Below are 19,766 nucleotides of genomic sequence, written 5' to 3' on the forward strand. Positions count from 1 at the left end.
CTTTCCACGTGGGCTATCTGATTTCGTCCCCTCAGCAACCCTACAGAGCACATATGATTATCTCTATTATACGGAAGAGGACAATGAGGCTCAGAAAGGTGAACTAATTCACCTGAGGTCACACAGCGTTCGGGTGGCAGAGGAGGATTTAAATTCAGGTCACCCTGACACCAGAGCCTATTTCTGGAACCAGTGTGTGATGTTGTACTCTACTCTCCCTGGCTGATTCGCAGTTTGAACAACACCAAAGCCAGGAAAAGAGTCCTCACCCCTCTGTAGAAACAGGCCTTGGGAGTCCTGAGTCCTGAATACTCAGACCTGTGTGTGAGTGATGAGACTGGCTCTGGTCCAGCTTTGAAAGCAGGTTACTGTCTGTATCTGTCAGACTTTCAGTTGCAAACAACAGAATCCACTCTGACTGGCTTAAGTAGAAAACGAATTAGTTAAGGGATATTTGGGACTTCTAGAATCTCCAGGAGGACCAAAAAGAGGTAGGCATGGGACACCACCAACCACACAACCAGTGTTGCACTAGCATCAGCAGCCCTGCTGCCAGCTGGCACCACCCTGCAGCTCCACTCTGCTGTAAATTTACCCAAGGTGCTCGGGACTAGGCACCAGAAGCTCTGTCCTGCCCCCAGCCAAAGCTGGATGCCTTTGCCAGCCACTCCCAACAGATGGAGTCCCCCAGCCCACTGCTTCAAGTGACTCCCTTCTCAATCAAGGTCATATACAAGAAAGTCTAATTGGCAGAGCCCATGTAACACTCCTGTGCCCTAGCAGCAAGGGAAGCTGGGAGGATGGGTTCTGACTTCTGGCTCAAAGAAGCAGGCCTCCTACTGCAGAATCTCTACAAACACGGGAAGAGCACACAGGATATTGGGCAGCAACAAACATGAGAAATGGTCCCTGCGCTGCCCAACTCTATATAACCTGGATGAGCCTAGGCAGGTCTGGGCCTCAGTTGCCTCGGATGTAAATTGAGGATAGTCATCCCTGCAGCCTCATTCCAACAGGAGCTGCACACATGCTTTCTTGAGATGTGCAGGGCAGAGGAAGCAGTGATCCCAGCTTCCTGAAGATGGGTGAGATTGCTGGCTCCCCAACCCACAGCTTTGCAAATAGCTCCAGGCCCATTCACCTCTCCTGGCTGCCCTGCCCCATAGTGTCTTTGGCATGGCGTGAGAGAATGCCCCAGGGCAGGGAGACCTACAGGGATTATTCGTGACATCTGGGGAGGGCACCAGGGCATGGAAACCTGTCCAGAAGTCCCTTGGTGCTCCTGCTACATTGGTGGGCTGTGGAACAGGTGAGACTCTAAACACACGCACACACACACAGACACACACGCACGCACACGCTCACACACATATGCACACAGACACACGCTGACACACTCATACACATGCACACACACACACGCACACAGACCCACGCTCACACATTCATACACTCAGACACATGCTCACACACACTCATACACACACACGCACACACACAGACATGCTCACACACTCATACACTCACACACACATTCACACGCAACACAGACATGCTCACACACACACACACAATGCACAGACACACACATACACACACTCATGCACACACACACATACATGCACACACATGCACACACACCCACGTGACACACACAGACACACACACTCATGCACACACATATATGCACACACACGCACACAGACACCCACAGACACACTCAGAAACACACTCATACACTCACACACACGTGCACCGACATGCTCACACATTCATACACAGACACATGCACACGCTCATGCACACACACATATATGCGCACACATGCACACACAGACGCACTCATACACATACACACTCAGACACACACATACACACACACACAGACATGCTCACACATCCATGCACACACAGACACACGCTCACACACACTCATACACTAATGCATGCACACACACGCACACACAGACACACTCACACTGCACTCGCACACACACAGACAGGCTCATACACTCATACACTCACACATGCACGCACTCACATGTGCACACCCACATACACTCACACACACACGCACACACGCACATGCACAAGCACACACACAAGCACACACACGCTCACACACTCATACACACACATGCACACACACACGCACACACATACGCTCACATCCCCACTCCCACTGGCACACACCCTTGCACGTGCTGCCGACACCTCGGCCAGCCTGGCTGAAGCCGCCTTCCCAGGAACGGCCAAGGTGAGGATCAGCGATGCCAGGGGATGAAGCAGAAGGACTGGGGTGCTTTGACTTCTCGGGAGAATGTCCCTCAGCCAGGGCAGCTGTGACTCAGCATCCCACTGGGGCCCCAGGCTGGCAAGGGGGCTGCGGTCCTGGTCCCGGTAGGAAGAAAGGCCAGACGAGGTCAAGTAGGATTAGAATAGGAGCGCCTGTGGCCGCTATAAAGGGATTAGAGAGAAAGCAGAGCCGAGAATGACTGTGTCAAGCAGTAAATTGATGATAATGTGAATTAGAGAGGAAAAATGACAGAAGAAAGGACAAGTTTATTCTAGATGGAGGTCTAATGGGCGCCAGGAAGACAGAGTGCTTTGTGAGGTGATGTTTTCATTTTTCACGGTAAATGCAAGCGCTCACGCGGAGGCCCGCTGGAGGTCTAGCCTGGCTTTGGGAGGCAGTGGGTCAGACTCCCGGGTGAGAGGTGGCCGGGGTCGAGCACTTGGAGGGTCAAGCCAGGGATCCTCCAAGGAGAATACTCTACTTCCGTTTCCTGTCCTTTGGGGCCCGTGTGTAGGGCAGCCCTGTGATTGCCCTGCCTTTGTGCCATGCCCCTCTCGTGCACGCATACCCTCTCATGCACTCACGCCCGCCTTCCTCTGGAATCACCTGCAGGCAGGACGAAGGGCAGGCACTGCAGACACTCCATGGGTGGCTGTCCCCATCCCACAGAAGAGAGAACAAAGGAAGGCTGACAGGGGTCTCTGAGTCAGGACTGCAGCCAGGGAGGTGACAGAAGAGGCGGCAGAAGAAAACCCATCTCAGGGAATACTTAGGCATGGGGCTGGTGTTTTTGCCATCTGGAACAGCACAGCAAGGTACTAGCTCCTCCACTGCCATACTGCCTCCCTGCGGGGATGGGCAGGGAGCAGTACATCGGCTCATTAGGGCTGAATGGGGAGGAGAAGTGGTGCATGCCAAAGTGTCACCCCTAATCCCACCCTCTTGATTACATATTAGCTGTATGACCTTGGGCAAGTCACTAAACCTCTCTGTGCCTCAGTCTCCTCAATGGTAAAATGGGAACAATAATCATTCCTACCTGATGGGAAACTAAGAGTTAATGGATATAAGCTGTGTAGAAAAGTAACCATCCTCACGGCTCCTTCACAACCTTACCTCATGGTGCCCTTGCAGTTATCCCCTTGTCGCCCCCTCTTACAGATGAAAAAACTGAGGCCCGGGGGTGAAGTCACTTGTTCAAGGTCTGCTAGCCAAGAAGTGGTGGAATGTGACTGGCAGACTCCAGGACTCAGCCCCCAGTTACGGTACAGGTTGACTCTCCCTAATCCAAAATGCTTGGAACCGGAAGCATGTCAGATTTTTCCAGATTTTGAAATATTTGCATTGTACCAGCTGAGCTCCCAAATCAAAAAAATCTGAAATCCAAAATGCTCCAACAAGCATTTCCCTTGAGCATCATGTCAATGCTCAGAAAGTTTCCGATTTTGGAACCTTTCAGATTTCAGACGTTTGGATGTGGGATGCACAGCCTGCCTCTGGGAGAAGTGCCAGGATTTGGTTTGGAATTGGGTGAGAGTGCAGAATAAATATGAGCCACCTCACGTGGCGAGTGAAGAAGCTTGCCAGTCATGTCCCAGCAGGCGTGCAGTCTGTGGCAGGCTGATGGGTCCCTAGCCGCTGCCCACTTGCATAAACCTGTTTCTGTATAGATGTGTAGACCTTGAATTATATTGTAGTGGAAAGAGCCTCAAACTGGAGCTAACAACCCAAACCCCCAGCCAGGCCCTGTGCTGAGAGTCTGTGGCTTCTGGCATGTGACCCGGGTTTGTTGAACCTTAGTTCTCCCACCTGTAAAAGGAGGACATTGGCCTAGAGGCTCAACTTCTGTGGTTCTGAGAATCTGCTGGTCGCCCTGGGCCCTCCCAGTCCCCCTCATCCCTGAGAGGGAACTTTAGCAGAGCAGGGCTTCTGGAGGCCTTGGCCAAAGGGTGCAGTCAAAGAAAGCAGCTGGAGGCAATGGGAGGAGCCCAGCGTCTGCCCGAGTGCCCTCACTCTGCTTTCCTGAGGTCACAAAAGGGGCCTGCACCCCACCCTGTCTCACACATGCTCCCCAGAGTCTCCATGTCCTCCAAGCCCCACCTCCTCCAGAAAGCCAACTTGCTAGAACCATCTTGCACTCTCCAGAGCTTCTTTCTGACCCTGGATCCCCTTCCCACTCTGAATATTAACCTGTGTCAGGCTGGTGTTTGCCCCATTATTGCCCAGCCCTGCCCCCCGCAGGGTCAGGAAGTGAGTGGTGAATGAATGAGTGAATGAATGAATGGGCAAGGGGTGTCTTCACTATTGTTTGCTCACTCAGTGAAGTTGGTTCGTTTACACATCCAATCCAGCCAAGCAGGTGCCACATACAGCTCCAGGCTGGAGCTGGGGACAGACTCCCAAGAAGAGCAGAACCCAGCTTCTGCCTTTTGGGGGCCCTCCATCCAGGGATGGGGGAAGTGCAGAAAGAAGTAATCATAGCATAGGGACAGACTACAGGGGATTGTGAGCTCATGGCAGGAGGCTTCCCAGAGGAGGAGACAGGGCTCTGAGATTTGAAAGAGGCATAGAAGTTTAACAGGCGGCAAAAGGGGGTGAGGGTGCAGGCCAAGAGTTCCAGGCAGGAAGTACATTGTGGAGAAAGGCCCAGAGGCGGGAGAGTATGCTAGCATGAGCTAAACTGTGCCTACCCCATAGGTTTAAATGAGATAATACCTGCACAGGCCCTAGCAGGGCCAGGCACAGAGGATGTGCTCATCTGTTCGCATTATGTATATTCGAGACAGCTGCAAGGAGTTTCGTCCAGCTTAAGCATGATATATGAGTGTGGGCAGGAGGGGCCTTCCCTGAGGGAAATGAGTTCAGAGATGCTGGCTGGGGATAGATCATAGAGTACCTGCAGGCCAAACAAAAGGAATGCTTTTCATGTTTTTATCTTCTAGGTCAGGGGTTGGCAAATGATTTCTGTAAAGAGCCAGAGAGTAAATATCTTAGGCTTTGCAGGCCATAGTGTCTCTGTTGCAACTACCCAACTCTGTCATAATAGCAGTAAAGCAGTAATGGGCAATGCCTAAATGCATAGGCCAGACTGTGTTCCAGTAAAATGTTATTCACTAAAATGGGCAGCTGGGAGGATTGGACCCACAGGCCCAGGCTCCCCACCCCAGCACTAGATGGTGAGGAGCCTCGAAATCTTGTGAGCAGATTGTGGCCCAGGTGGGACTTGCCATTTGGGGAACAGACTGGGACAGAGATCTTGGTGAGAGAGGATGGTGGCCTGGGCTGGGTGAGGGGAAGACAGGACAGAAGTGGAGGAGACTGGTGGAAAGGGGACCCCAGATCTGACCTCAGTGCTCTCTCTCATCTCTTCCAGGGTCCCCCTACTATTATAGCGCTGCCGCCCGAGGAGCCGCCCCCCCTGCAGCCGCCACTGCCTATGACCGTCACTGACCCTTGGAGCCGGGCGGGCACCAAACACTGATGGCACATATCATTGAGGGTGACAGCTGCCCAGCCCTCCTGAAGATAGCCAGATGAGCCCATGAGACCGTCCCCCAGCATCCCCCGCTTGCCTGAAGTTCCCCTCCTCCCCTCTTCCTCCAGGGACTCTGGGGCCCTATGGTGGGGCTGTTGGACTTCTGGATGCTTGTCCATTTCTAAAAGCCAATCTATGAGCTTCTCCCAATGGCCATTGGGTCTCTGCAAACAAACAGATTGTTCTGCAAATAACCGCAGCCCCAGCCTAGCCTGCCAGTCCCCCAGCTCTCTATCCATCCATCGTAACCACCCCAGCCTGGGAAGAAGAGCTTGCTTTCGTTGCTTCAGCAGCACCCATGTAAATACCTTCTTGCTTTTCTGTGGGCCAGAAGGTCCGACTGAGAAGACTGCTCCACCCACGATGCATCTTGCACTCTTGGTGCGTCGCCGGACATCTTAGACCTGTGGCAGAGCATCCTCTCTGCCCCGGGTGACCCTGGCAGGTAGGCTCAGAGCTGTCCTCGAGACTGAGGATGCCGCCCTTGGGTCCCAGCCTCCTGCTCATCCCTCCTTCTTTAGTATCTTCACGAGGAGTCTCACTGGGCTGGTTGTGCTGCAGGCTCCCCCGAGGCCTCTCTCCAAGAGGAGCACACTTTGGGGAGATGTCCTGGCTTCCTGCCTCCATTTCTCTGGGACTGATACAGTACGAGCAGCTCTTTTCCAGATCAAAGAACTCAAAGAAAACTGTCTGGGAGATTCCTCAGCTACTGTTCTGAAGCAGAATGTCATCCGAGGTATTGATTACATTGTGGACTTTGAATGTGGGGGCTGGATGGGATGCAGGAGATCATCTGATCCCAGCCAAGGAGGGGCCTGAGGCTCTCCCTACTCCCTCAGCCCCTGGAACTGTGTTTTCTGAGGCATGCCCAGGTTCAGGTCACTTTGGACACCTGTCACGGATACTTCACCCACCCTCCAGGACCCCAGCAAGTAGATTCTGGGCAAGCCTGTTTCGGTGATGTAGACAATAATTAACACAGAGGACTTTCCCCCACACCCAGATCACAAACAGCCTACAGCCAGAACTTCTGAGCATGCTTTCGGGGCAGACCCTCCCCGCCTTCGTGGAGCTTAGCAGGCAGCTGGGCATGGAGGTGCTGGGGCTGGGGCAGATGGCTAATTTCGCACAATGCATGCCCACCTGTTGATCTTAGGGGCCACGATGGTCAGGGCCATGGCCAAGGGCCACAGGAACTTGGAGAGGGAGCTTGGAGAACTCACTGTGCTGTGGTCAGAGGAAGCCAGCCGGGAAGATCTGGGGGACAGAGGAAGGCTTCCTGGAGGAGGGGCAGGAAAACACTGAGGAGTTGCTGTGTGACCTGGGAGTGATTTTTGACATGGGGATGCCAGGTGCCACCATCTCTTTACCTGGGGCCTTAATTCCTTGCATAGTCTCTCTTGTCAACTCAGAATAGCCAGGTAGAGCCCTTGTCCAAACCTGGGCTGAATGACAGTGATAAGAGGGGGATTGGTCTTCTTAGGTGACAGTGTCCCCCATATCTGCATGTCACCAGGATGGCAGAGAGCCTGAGCACAGAGAGGCTGGACTTGGGATCAGCAGGCCAGGCAGGTCTTGTCCTGGTCCTGGCCACGTGTCTTGGCTGTGGAACCCCAGACAAAACCCTGCACCTCTTTGAGCGTTGGCTGCCTCGGTGCAGCAGGGTCACCTGTAGGGCCACCCTACAGCTCTTTCCTTCCCCTCCTGTCTCCAGGGAGCTGGGCTGTGACAGGTTCATCTGGGGCAGGCCCTCCACTTCCAAGCAAGCAGATGGGGGTGGGCCCCTGAGGCCCACTAATATTTGGACCAAGTGGGAAACCAGAACACCTGGAGGGCGGGAATCAGAAGAGCCTGGAGAAAGACCTAGCCTAACTTCCCTTGTGGGAAACTGAGGCCCAGCTTGGGGAAGGCCAGGACCACGCAGGGAGACAAAGCAGACTTCCTCTGGCCTCCACTAAGTATTTTGTTCCCTAAATCTCCCACGGGGTGGTGGAACAGAAGAGAAAACTAAGGCTTAGCAAGGTGGAGTCCTCAAGCAGTGACTAGCAGGGGTGAGGCTGGGACTCGGGCTCCTGACCCCCAATCCATGGTGTTCCCCGTCACCCTGGTCTATCCACATCTCCTATTCCTGAGGAGATTTGTCAGTAAGAGCAGTGAGAGATGGTTCTGGGCCCCAGGCCCTAGACACTCAATCTGTAAGAACTGCCAAGGAAGCCTGGTCACCTAGGCCAGGGATGGAGCCCAGCGAGCTCACAGCAGGCACACCCACCCCCGCCCTCACCCAGAACCTGCGGGGCAGAGAAGGGAGGTAGCTGGGGCCAAAGCCCGCCTCCAGGAGCCAGGGTGGGCTGGCTGCAGCCTCCACCTGTCAGGTAAGGTAGGAGAAGGTATGTTATCTGGCACCTCTCTCCCTGCCTCCCTCCATTTAGCAGGAAGTGGTGGGGTCAGGGGTCTTCAGTATAGGCTTCTTGAGCCTCTGCCCCCTGTCACCCTTCTCTTGGAATGATGTGTACCCACATCTTTGGATCCTGCCATCCTTGTGGTTCCAGGCTGTTGGGAGGAGGTCAGCCTCCCCTGAACCAGCTGCCTGAGGCATGCAGCATCCTTCCTCGGCAAAGCCCACCTGGCCCACAGCGGTCCCCTCTCCCCATCCTGTTCCTCTTCTTGCCCTGTAATGTGCTCCCCCCATATGTTTTCTCTCTCACCTGAGGCTTTGCTGGTCCTCAGATTGGTTTTGTATTTGTGAGACAACCACTGGATTCCTGGGCTGCCAGGCAGAAGCACAAGCGCATACGGATGCACACGGATGTTCTCACACACACACACGCCCGCTCTCACCACTTCACAACGCCCTCGCAGTCCGGCGGAGCTGCCCGGGAGCTTGGTGAGGATGGCTCCAAAGGACACAAGCCGTTGAGGAAATGCCAGAGAATTCTGAATGGAAAAACACAAGTCCGGGGCCTCACCAGCATCGTGGCAGAAGGCCTGGGGCATTTCTCCATGGGCCTTCTGCCCTGTGTTCCCGCTCTGACTTTTGGAAAAGGACATTGTGGGTTTTATGAAAATTTTCATATCATTAGTCTAGCTCCAACCTAGAAAAATTTGATGGTATATCAAACCCAACATCCCTCTCCCAAGGCACCTTAGTTGAGGCTAGCCCTTCCATAACTGACATGGTACGGTGCTTTGCAATCCTTGACCACACTGTGGGGCAATGAGCATGATGCCCACTTTATAGACAGGGAAATTGACATTTGGGGCTCACATGGCAAGATAGAGGCAATGTGAATTCTCAGATCTCCAGGCCCCATTCTCTCTCCACCTAGTTGTGCTCCCGTCACAGGAGTGTATGGCTTAAAGACACTCCCCCACCCCCATTCCCTAGAAATCCCCCAGACTCCCAATAAGGCAAGAAAGAACAGGGACCCAGAGGCTGGCCTGACCTAGGGGCCTGGAGGTTGGTGGCTTTGTTTCCTATGAACATTGAAACCTGCGGAGTCTTTGACCAAATCCACAACAGCGCTTCTGAGGTTTCATCCAGACTGTTCCCCAGAGGGCCCTGAGGCTCAGAAGGTATCAGAGCCAATTCAAGGCCACACCATAATCCCTGACCAGGCCTGACATGGGTCCAGCCCTGACTGCAGGGGTCCAGGTGCCAGGGTCATGTGCTGTCCCCCACTTCCCTTTCTTTGCCTTCCCACTTTGGAACAGGCTCCAGGCCTGGCTGTGACAGTATGCAGGAGTGCCCAAGCCAGGGCCACCAGAATGTCCACAGCCGCTGGAAACACAGATCACAATCTCAAGTCCCCTGAATGAACTGCTTCCTGGGTGAATTGGGTGGTGTAAACTTGCCACTCGGGCAGGGCACCAGACAGTATGGTGCAGTGGTGCCTGAGATGCCCAGAAGAGTGCCTGCCCCCCTGAGTGGCATTCAAGTATGAAAACTTGTAAAATGTTCTGTCGGCCTAAAGAAAAATGTCAATGGGCCAAATTTGACCCACTGGCCACCAGCCTGTGAGCCCCAATGCCTGTCAATTGCCCCCTTTCTTATTCACCTCCTGTCCTTTGTTGCAGATTTGGAGGAAATGGGAGCCCAGAGAGGTGAGAGATGCGCTTCAGGGTGTCCAGCAAGGCAGGGGCAGAAACGGGCACGCCCAGAGCCTGCCACTCTCCCAGGCCTTATCTTGGGCTCTTGCAAACCTTGCGCTTTGAAGGTGGAATTAGGTAGAAGGTCAGAAGCACTGGGGACGGGATTGGGGAGCTGCTGAGTTTTCAGGGGAGGTCAGTGCTGCTTGGGCGCCTTTCACATGTTCAGGGAAGAGACTCAGATGTGGCCACAGGGCACAGAGGGGTGAAATCCATTCACCAGAAGTCACACCCCAGAACGACTGTCCAGCCTTGGCAGCCAGTGGCTCCAGCCACCCCCTCCTCATGACATTCAGCCAGGATTGAGCTCCAAGACAGGGAAGCAAATCTTAAAAACCAACCAAGCACCCTGACACAGCCCTAGGAACACAATGAGTCTGAGATACAGCTTCCTGGGAGGGTGAAACCAACTTCTGCCCCTGGCCAGGCCAGCCAGGCCCAGGCAGGCGTGGTTGGAGCACAGGGCGCCGAGCTAGACCAGCTCCACGGTGGCCCCACTACGAGGCCAGTTCTGCAGGCTTGGCCTTGTCACCCATTGAGAGGCTGCTCTGATGGTTCCCAGCCACACACCAGCTCTCCTGGGGAAGCTATTTCTTTCGTTCTTTTGGCCTCGGAGAGATCCGAGGCAAGTACATTTCTTAAAAGGTAATAAAATGCATTATTGGAAAGTTGGACAGTTAGGCCACGACTCTTAGCCCACAGCGTGCCCCACCTCCCAGCAGCCCCTTCAGTCCCTTGCCCCTGTTGTCCCCTGTTGCCCCAAACCTCAGGGTTCCCTCTTGCATATTCATGGGGGAACCACAGTGCTGATGTGTACTTCCCCACTGTCAGCTCTGCTGCACCTCGTGTGGCGCCAGGTCCCGACGGGCCTCGCAGAGGCCAGGCCGTGAGCCCTTTGCCTGCCTGCTCCCCTGATGAGGCAACAGCTTCCCTGAAATGAGCTGCCGCCCAGGAGCAGGCAGGCACCGGTCTGTCTTTCCTTTTCTGGTAATTCCTCAGCACTGAGGCTCCATTCTTGGGCACCCCAGGATTGAAGGGGACCTCAGAATCATGTCACTGCCATTCTAGAGTTTCTATCCAAGGGGTCCCCTTTAGCTCATCTCCAAGACGGGTAAATGCAGCCACCATTCAGAAAGCCCAGAAATTCTTCTTCCCACATCTTAGACCCCTGAGCAACACAAGGAGAAAATGCATCTGCTTACCTATTAATATCTACTGATGGACAATCAGAGAAGCCTCAAAGGAGTCGTCTCAGGTAGGGTACTTGGCCTGTGGCAGGAGAGACAGAGGCACAAACCCATCCACCCATCAGCTTCAGGTGGCTGATCGGGGCCCAGGGAGGGAAGCAGGTAAAACAGCAGGGTGGGGGTGACTTGGCAGTCATGCACCCCTCCCCAACTCTGAGGCCTGGCAGGAGGAAGTCACGCCAGGAGGAGGCCACACCAGCCTCACCTGCCTTGACTCCCACCCCCTGCCCCGCGATCCTGTGGCTATGGCTGCTGGTTGCTCGTGTCCCCAAAATCACCATGCCTGTGGCCACGTCCCTCATCTTCTCCAAAAACATCATTAAGAACAAGTGATTTTGGATGATGGATTTTTGATTTACAAATGGTGCATTTCCCTTGGAGTGGAACAGAGAGGAAACCATTTAATGGCGCCCTTCTTTTCAAGCATGAATACATTTTAATGAAACGATTTTATTGTATTTGAGGAAATGGAGAGTTGAACATTCCAACCAATCAATAGCCAATTAATTGCTATAAAGCTAAAAAGAAAATAAATAAATCTTGAGTCTATTTTAAACATTTAAACACTGCAAAAAGTTTAGAGCCTCAGAATCTGGCCTTCCCCCCTATAATGTGCACGAGCACGTAAATACACACACACACACACACACACACACACACTCCCCTACACCTCAGACATACTCAAAACTCAAACAGCACTGAGTCTCCCCGTGCCAATTCTTGCCTGCTCTCCTCGACTTTGGTCAGAGAAGGTGAGCAGACCCGGCAGCAGCCTGTCCTGGGGCTCAGGAAGAGGCAGGCCCATCCCCTGGCCCCAAGCCCCCAGCACAGCAGAGGGTGGCAGGCAGTGAGGGCCTAGTGTTATCTGGGCCCCACTTCTCAGCCCCAGCTACTGGGACTCCAAGGTTGGGGTGAGGATGGAGTTTTGGCCCTGGGTTTGCCCTGACTCCTGCTGGAAGACGCTGCCCTGGTTTTTCACCCTCTAGTGGCCTTGGACATTGCATATTTGTAGAAATGCAGATTACATTGCAAATGGAAACCTTTGCCAGGAAAACACATGGATTTTGCTTTTTATTCTTTGAAACATTTGACTTTGTCCTAGGGACTGACCTTTCAGCATCAAAGAAATACATATCTACTGTCTCCGCCAAAGTTTGTGATGCCTGCATAGACGCTTACTTGTAAAAAAAAAAAAAAAAAATACAAAAAAAATACAAAAAAAAAACCAACAAGAACCACAATTGAATTGCCTTTGAAAGTGGGAGATGATCTGTCTCCAACGGATTGAAAAAAAAAATGCTTCTTAAAAAATGTGTATGTTTTGTATTCTTTTTTTCTAGTAGAAAATAACTGACTTGAAATATTGGTGGTTTTTTTCTTAGTGATGTGTGTTGCTTTGTGTGTAATGATATTTGAATGTAATTACAGCAGTGCCAATTTGCCAAAGATGTTGGACATATTTTTCTTTTTTGGGGAGGAGGGCAGGGCTAGGGGTGGGACTTGGGAGAAAACAGGGGTGGGGCTTTGGTTTCATGTTTTTTTACTTTTTTTTCTCGTCAAACCTGAGATTTGTGGCTTCCTTTTAAGTTAAATGGTTGACTGCAACACCTTTATTTTAGATTAGTTGGAGAAACATGCAATAAGATTGGCGTAGTTTCAATATCTGTGTGTCTTTTCATGAGTGGCTGTTACTTGTGAAGAATTGATTTTATGTAACCTTTATGTGAGATAATTATTTGTAAATATTTGCCATAATTTTATTGGTTCCTAAAATAAAAGTAATTTTTTAAGTTCAGAGAAAGAATTTGATCTTGTTTGTTTTTACTAGTTTGAGGATGATCTTTGACAACTTTGACTGTCCCCTAAGGGGTTGTGGGGCATTTGATGGCTGTCCTGATTCAGTCGGGGTCAAAACAAATCCATGCATGAAGAATGATGTGTTGCAGAATTGGGCTGTGCTCTGGGCAGGGGCAGCAGGCACTGAATCCACCCTTGAATGTCCCCAGGTTTGGCAGGTGGAGTCATGGGTGAGCCTCCACTCTGGATTTGACTCCTAACTGTTATTTAATGTCAACCTCAGTTCCCAAATGGTCAGTAATTCCTACCTCGTTCATTCATTCAGCACATAGTGATTGAGCATCTGTTCTGTCCTCAGCACTGGGGACACAGAGGTGAACAGGGCCAACAAGGACTCTGCTACCAGTGGCACAATCATAGCTCACTGCAACCTTGAACTCACAGGTTCAAGCCACCCTCTTGCTTCAGCCTCTCAAGTAGCTAGGACTACAGGCGTTCACCAGCAAGCCCAGCTAGTTTTTTAAATAATTTTCTCCCTACTTACAAACTAACACTATTATCAGCTAATTTTTAAAAACTTTTTGTAGAAACAGGGTCTCACTATGTTGCCCAGGCTGATTTCAAACTCCTGACCTTAAGCCTTCGTCCTGCATCAGCACCTACAAAGTGCTGGAATTACAGGCATGAGCCACCGCCCCCATCCCATACGTGCTTTTCACTTTGATCCTGTCGAGCCTCCTGGAACCCAAAATGCCTGGATCCAGACAGAACTTAGAAGCCATTCACACCAGGAGACCTCGCCTTTGGGATCCAAAGCCACAGGCCATATCCAGTCAGACCTCAGAGAGCAAGAGTCCACAATCCTTCTGTGCTGTCCTTAAGCCTTTGGAACTGAGCATTTCAGGTGCAAAGGAGCCCAGAGGTGGCTTTTCATCATGGGGTAGGGCAGCTGCAGACTTGAGCCCTGCCCCTGCCGGGCGATGTCAGTGTGCAAGGGCAGGCAGGGACCGCTGCGCCCGCTGGCACAGTGTGTGCAACTCCGTAATTGCCAGAGATGGAGTGGGCGAGTGACCGCGTGGGGGCCGTGGACAGCAGCTCATTCATATTTAATAAAGCAGCTGCACGGCCTCCATTCATTTCTGCAATGGATGGTGGCGAAGGTGATTCCTGAGGGAGAGAGAGTGAGCCATGGCAGAGTGCTGGCCTGGCTCCTCCCTTCTCAATGCTCCTGACTTACAGCACAAACTTCAAAGAGAAGTAGGCGTGTTTTTTAACTGAAATCAGACCCCAAACCTATGAACTGGTGAGGCAGGGCAGGCGCTTGGTTTCCTGACACTGTGGCTCTTGTCCCTGGTTTTCTGGGGACAGAAGTCTCAGGCCTGCCCTCCCGAGAAACAGGGCACCAGTCTCTGCAGTAAGCAGGGCATGTGCAGCCCCCACATGACAGCAGAATGGAGGCAGCGGGCCAGGCCTTCGGGTATGGAGGTGGAAGTACCAACCCTGACAGCCGCAGGCAGCCCTTCCGCACTCAGGGACAGTGAAAGAGGAGCAAGAGAGAAGACTGGGATCTGCCCTGGGAGGTGGTCCTCAAACTCCCCCGGGAGCCAGGCCCCATTCTGGGTGCTGGGGACAGAAGAAACCCCTGGGGGAGTGAGACTGCTGCAGGGCAGAAAGATCAAACCTCCCACAAGCCATGCCTGGGAGTCTCAGCTCCAGGTTTTGATGGTCAGTTTGCTGATGTAAGCAGTCTCTTAACTTCTAGAAGCCTTGATTTCTTCATCTGTGTAATGGGTAAAAACCTGATAACGTTTACCTCAAGGGTGTTATGAGAAACAAGTGTTATGCATTGTGTGAAAGTTTTTCCAATTGACAAGTGGGAGTTTTGCCAGGATGTCTTCTCCACTGTAAGGAAGTCAAAATTTTCCCCAAGTCAAACTCTAGTCAGAACCTCCTCTGTGCTGGGTGCAGGAGGAGGGTAGAATACAGAAATGAACCAAACAGGAGCCTGCTGTCTGGGGGCAGGTGATGTGTGTATTTTAATTCTAGGCATCACATGGCCAGTATCACCTACAGCTGGAGCAGGCGGGGAGGTGTGGTCTCAGGAGGGGTGCCATTCAGTTGTGGGAGGGGTAGTCAGAGAAGGCTTCCTGGAAGAGATGGCTTTTGAGCTGAGCTGTGAAGGGTGGGCAGAATTTCAACAGGAAATTTTAGAGAGGGCAGGAAGGGAAGGCATTCCAGGCACAGGTAACTGTGTGAACAAAGCCCCACAGGTGGGAAAATGAGTGTGCTGGGAGGAGATACTGAACCATTTACCTCTGAGTTAACCAGGCACTGTGGCCTTTTTCCCAAGCCTACCTTCTGTGGATGACACCAGATCAAAGGTAAGGGGTAGCCTGGGTTCAGGATCAAAGGTGAGGGCTAGCCTGGGCTCATGTCATTTCCTAGCAGATGGGTTGCTCAAGGAGAGGAGGTGGCAAATGCGAGCAGAGGCTGCCGTCTTCCTTAGGAGGCAGCCAAGGGGGGTGTGTTTCAGATGGGGGTGGGGGCAGATGGATTCCCAGCCCCGCAGATCCCATAGCTGCGGAGCCTCTTGGCCAGCTGTGTGGTGCTATGGGGAAGGGGACCCTTCTGGTGGACTGAGCACTGCTGTGGCCTCCTCAGCACACTGCCTCAATAGCTGTCTCTGGGAGGGACGCCTGGCCTGCAAAGCCCCGCAAGAGGAGGCTATCACTGGGAGGCCCGCTCTGCAGCAGACACAGATGCTATGACTTTAGACCACTGGGGCCATTAGCACCCCAAGTGATCTTAGTGATTTATTTGATTTATCTACATGTCCTGATTTTTCTTTAGTGCACATGCATTACACACAATTTGAAGATCACTTTTAAAAGCTGGCGTTGCTCTCCTTGCTCGGTCTTCCCAGCAGATAGTGATGGGGGCCTCTGCAAACTCCACTACAGACCAGCTCTGAGGACATTTAGCAAAGAACCCGCCTGTGTGAGTCTGTTAGGGTGCATAGCACAGGAACACACACTGGGTGGCCGAAACAACAATTTATTTTCTCGAAATTCTGGGGCTAGAAGTTCAAGATGAAGGTGTCAGGCAGGGGTGGTTACTTCTCAGCCTTCCCTCTGTGTCCTCACACCCTCTTCCTTCTGGATGTTCCTGTGCCTAATCTCTTCTTACACAGGCATCAGTCGCCCTGGATTAGGGCCCACCCTAAAGACCTCATTTTAACTTCATTACCTCTCAAAGACCCAGTCTCCAAAGACAGTCACATTCTAAGATACTGAGAGTTAGGATTTCAACATATAAATGTGGGGGTGACACAATTTAGTCCATAACGCCATCTGAGAAGTAAGAGACCCCCAGATCCCGAAAGCGATCCCAGTTGGGATCTGCTCTTCACCCATCAATCCTACCTCTGCCCATGCTATGTCACCTCTACCCACAGACATCTGCCCCTGTTTGTCCAAAGCCAGAGGCTTCTGCCTCGCAGATCTGAACTCCCAAATGCGGCCCCCAGGAAGATCCTTACCTCATACCTTCCATCCAGAGAAATTCCTAGTGGAGCCAAAGTTTCTTTAAAAAGTTTTAAATAAAATGACTGGGGTTATAGATGAATATATTTCAAACTTCTATATGAAATATGACTTTATAAGCTTAAAAAGATGGAAAAGTCTCAAAGGACAAGATTAAAATATTTAATCTTGTCATTTGCTTTTTTTGGTTTTATGTATCCAAAAACATTTAACAAAATACAAAGATGAAGCTGGAAAAACAAACCTAAGAAATATGAAAAGGTATAATGCATTTAATAATACATGACAAATGTGCGTGCAATTTTGTAAAAAATCCTACCACCCTCAATAGAGACATGGGTAAAGGTATCCACAGGACACTCGTAAATGAACACAATGTTCAATCCAACAGTGAAAACACAATTCGACTTCACAAAAATATTTTTTAAAAATACCTAATGCTGGCAAGAGTGAGAAGAAGTGAATACCCCTCTATCCGGCCACTGAGCTCTTACAATATGCGGCCAAGGCTGCTGTTACTGTCTAACCCCTGCTGGATAGGGTGGCTCATGCCTGTGATCCCAGCTATCCAGGACGCTAAGGTGAGTGGATTGCTTGAGGCCAGGAGTTTCAGATCAGCCAGGGCAACATAGCAAGACCCTATCTCTAAAACAAACAAACAAATCTCTAGGCCTAGGTGCTGGCCCCAGGGTACCTGGAGGTGCTGGGACTTGAAAGGGTTGGAGTGGGGATCCTACAGGGGGCCTGACCACCCCCAGTGCTGTGGTTTTTCCCTGGGGCTGGCTGCCTGCAGTCACAGGATGACATTTACAGCCCAGGTCAGGTAGGAAACATGGCGTTTCAAGCCCGGGGGTGTCATCTGGAAGGGCATGCAAGCAGCAGAGGTTCCCACATTATCCACAAACATGTGTAAATATCGCGACGGCGCATAATGCAACCAAGAAAATCACTTCCCGTTGTTTCCCCTTCAGTGATATTTTCTGCTTGGCTGAGTTTGCTTAGCACACTGGAAAGGCCAACTCATCAGTTCTTGTTGTTAATCAAGAGCAGTAATTGTCCGAGTTCAAAGCCTCCTGACTTAGACTCTGCTGAATAGGATAACAAGTTTCAAAAATGCTAAGTAGTAGTTTCTATAAATGGGCTTTTTTAATAGGGAAGGCTCCTGAAGAGGGTTTGGAAAGAAAACCTTTCTGTGAAGTGGAATTAAAACATTGTGCAGACTTTATAGAGCATGGCAAATAAACTCCTAAAACTCCTAGAAGCTCTTAAAGCATGGACAATGTGGATGCAGACTCATTTTCTCATTCACAGTGCAAACTTGTGTATTGGTTAAGGCAATATCAACTGATGTAAGAAACATATCCCATAACTTCAATGTCTTAACACAATAAAAATCCATTTCTCACTCACATGTCAGCCTTGTGAGACCCCAGGGAGAGGACCCACATAAATCATACCCCATGTTAAATGTAGCATTTCTGGTAGGCAGGCAGCCTTCCACAAAGTGACTCAGGGATCCAGCCTCCTTTCTTGTTTTAACTCTGCTGTCTTCAACCTTATGGCTTCCACGTTTACCTTGTTTGTCTGCATCAGGCCTACAAAAAAGGAGAGCATGGAGATCAGCCACTGGGTAGTGTTCATGGGCAGGGATGAAGTGGTAGACATCATTTCCATTCACATTCTAGTGTCCAGAACCCAGTCCTGTGGCCCTACCCAACTGCAAGGAGGCTGAGAAATGCAGTCTAGTTCTGTGCTGAGGAAGAAGAGGACATGGGTCTGTGGGACAGCTAGCCAAGCAGTATTTTCATGACGCTCATGAATTCAAGAATTTCAGCCCCAGCTTTGCTCAGTTCCTTTCTACCAACTCTGGGGCAGTGGAAGGCAAAATAAGCTGATGAAAAGAATGGCATGCATGTGCCTGGCCCAGCTCAGCCCCCTGCTCCTCACCTTTGTCCTGCTCTTGCGTGAACTCACGCTGACCCCAGGCTTGGAGAACAAGCACATTCCTGGCCTGGAAGAACTGAAGGGAGTCCCGGGGCTTGCCATCAGCAGTCCTGTTCTTGGTCTACTCTGATCTTCTGCCTTGCTTCTAAACATAGGACTATTTGGGTTGAGTTGCGAGCAAGAATGCCAATGAGCATTTACTGAGCACCAACTATAACAATCTACTGGGCAATGATGCTTAGTGAAATTTTTCCCATTGTCCCGGAATTGCACAGCCAAGACCAAAGCTAAAAACTGAAATTTCGTGGAGCCTCTAATAGTTGGGTCCAGTCACCTCCTGCAGTGTGGGGAGCTGACAATTCAGAGAATGAACTTGACCACTCAATAACACCTTCTACTCACCCCACCACCACCATCACCACACACGTAAAGACTGAGAGAGGAAGAGACGGTTAGCTTGAGGAAGATGCAAGCTGACCATCTTCCTCTGCTTGGCCAACAAATTTAGTGACCTGCCCTTACATTTCCTGAAACAGGGGAAAGGAGAATGGGTAAAGATATGCATGCGCCTTGTGAGCTGTAGGATGCCATTGATAAGAGCCACCCTCCCCCTGCCTAGCAGGAACCCCACCCCAAAAGCCTCTTCCTGGACCGGGAACATCTGGAAGCTGCGCAGTGGATGGTCTTTGATGAGGGTTGGGAGAAGGAACAGAGCCAAATCTCCTACCATCCAGGACCTGCCTGCAGGGGCCAAAGAGGGAGGCACATGGGATTACCAAATGAGAATAAAGACAACACATCCTGCAGATGCCATGGAAGCCCCCAGTCAGCTGAGTTTAAGCTAATCAAGAGGGAAACAGTCCTGAGTGGGCCTGACCTCATCAGGCGATCTCTTTAAAAGAAGGTCCAGCAGTCAGAGACACAGATGCCCTCCCTTTGGCCTTGAAGAAGCAGAGGGTCCGGCTGTGGAGAGGACCCCATGGCAGGGATTGGCGGGCAGCCCCTAGGAGTTGAGGGCTTTGGCTGTCTAACAGCAAGGACCCAAGTTCTGTCAACACCCAGGGAAGGCGGAAGAGGACCCCAGCCTCAAGTAAGATGACAGCCCTGCAAGATCCCAGGGAGAGGACCCATATAAGTCATATCCCAACTCTTACCCCACAGAAACTGAAATAATCAATGCATGTTGTCTTAAGCCACTGGGTTTCTAGTAACTTGTTATGGAGCAGCAGAAAACCAATGCAGTTTCTCCACAGGCTGTC

At 51.3% G+C, this 19,766-nt stretch overlaps 1 protein-coding gene across 5 annotated transcripts in view; it reads left to right on the plus strand.

Annotated features, from left to right (window-relative positions):
* Window positions 1-12,535, plus strand: part of PAX5 (paired box 5) — a 200,740-nt gene extending 188,205 nt beyond the window's left edge. For all 5 annotated transcript variants that reach the window (XM_033238078.1, XM_033238083.1, XM_033238079.1 and 2 more), the window contains one exon: window positions 5,670-12,535. In XM_033238078.1, the coding sequence (XP_033093969.1) occupies window positions 5,670-5,746 (77 nt within the window). In that variant the 3' untranslated portion in view covers window positions 5,747-12,535. The remainder of the gene's footprint in view (window positions 1-5,669) is intronic.
* Window positions 12,536-19,766: the final 7,231 nt, after the last annotated feature.

Source organism: Trachypithecus francoisi, unplaced genomic scaffold (assembly GCF_009764315.1).
Source record: "Trachypithecus francoisi isolate TF-2019V2 unplaced genomic scaffold, Tfra_2.0 Lachesis_group16, whole genome shotgun sequence".
NCBI classification, from domain to species: Eukaryota; Metazoa; Chordata; class Mammalia; order Primates; family Cercopithecidae; genus Trachypithecus; species Trachypithecus francoisi.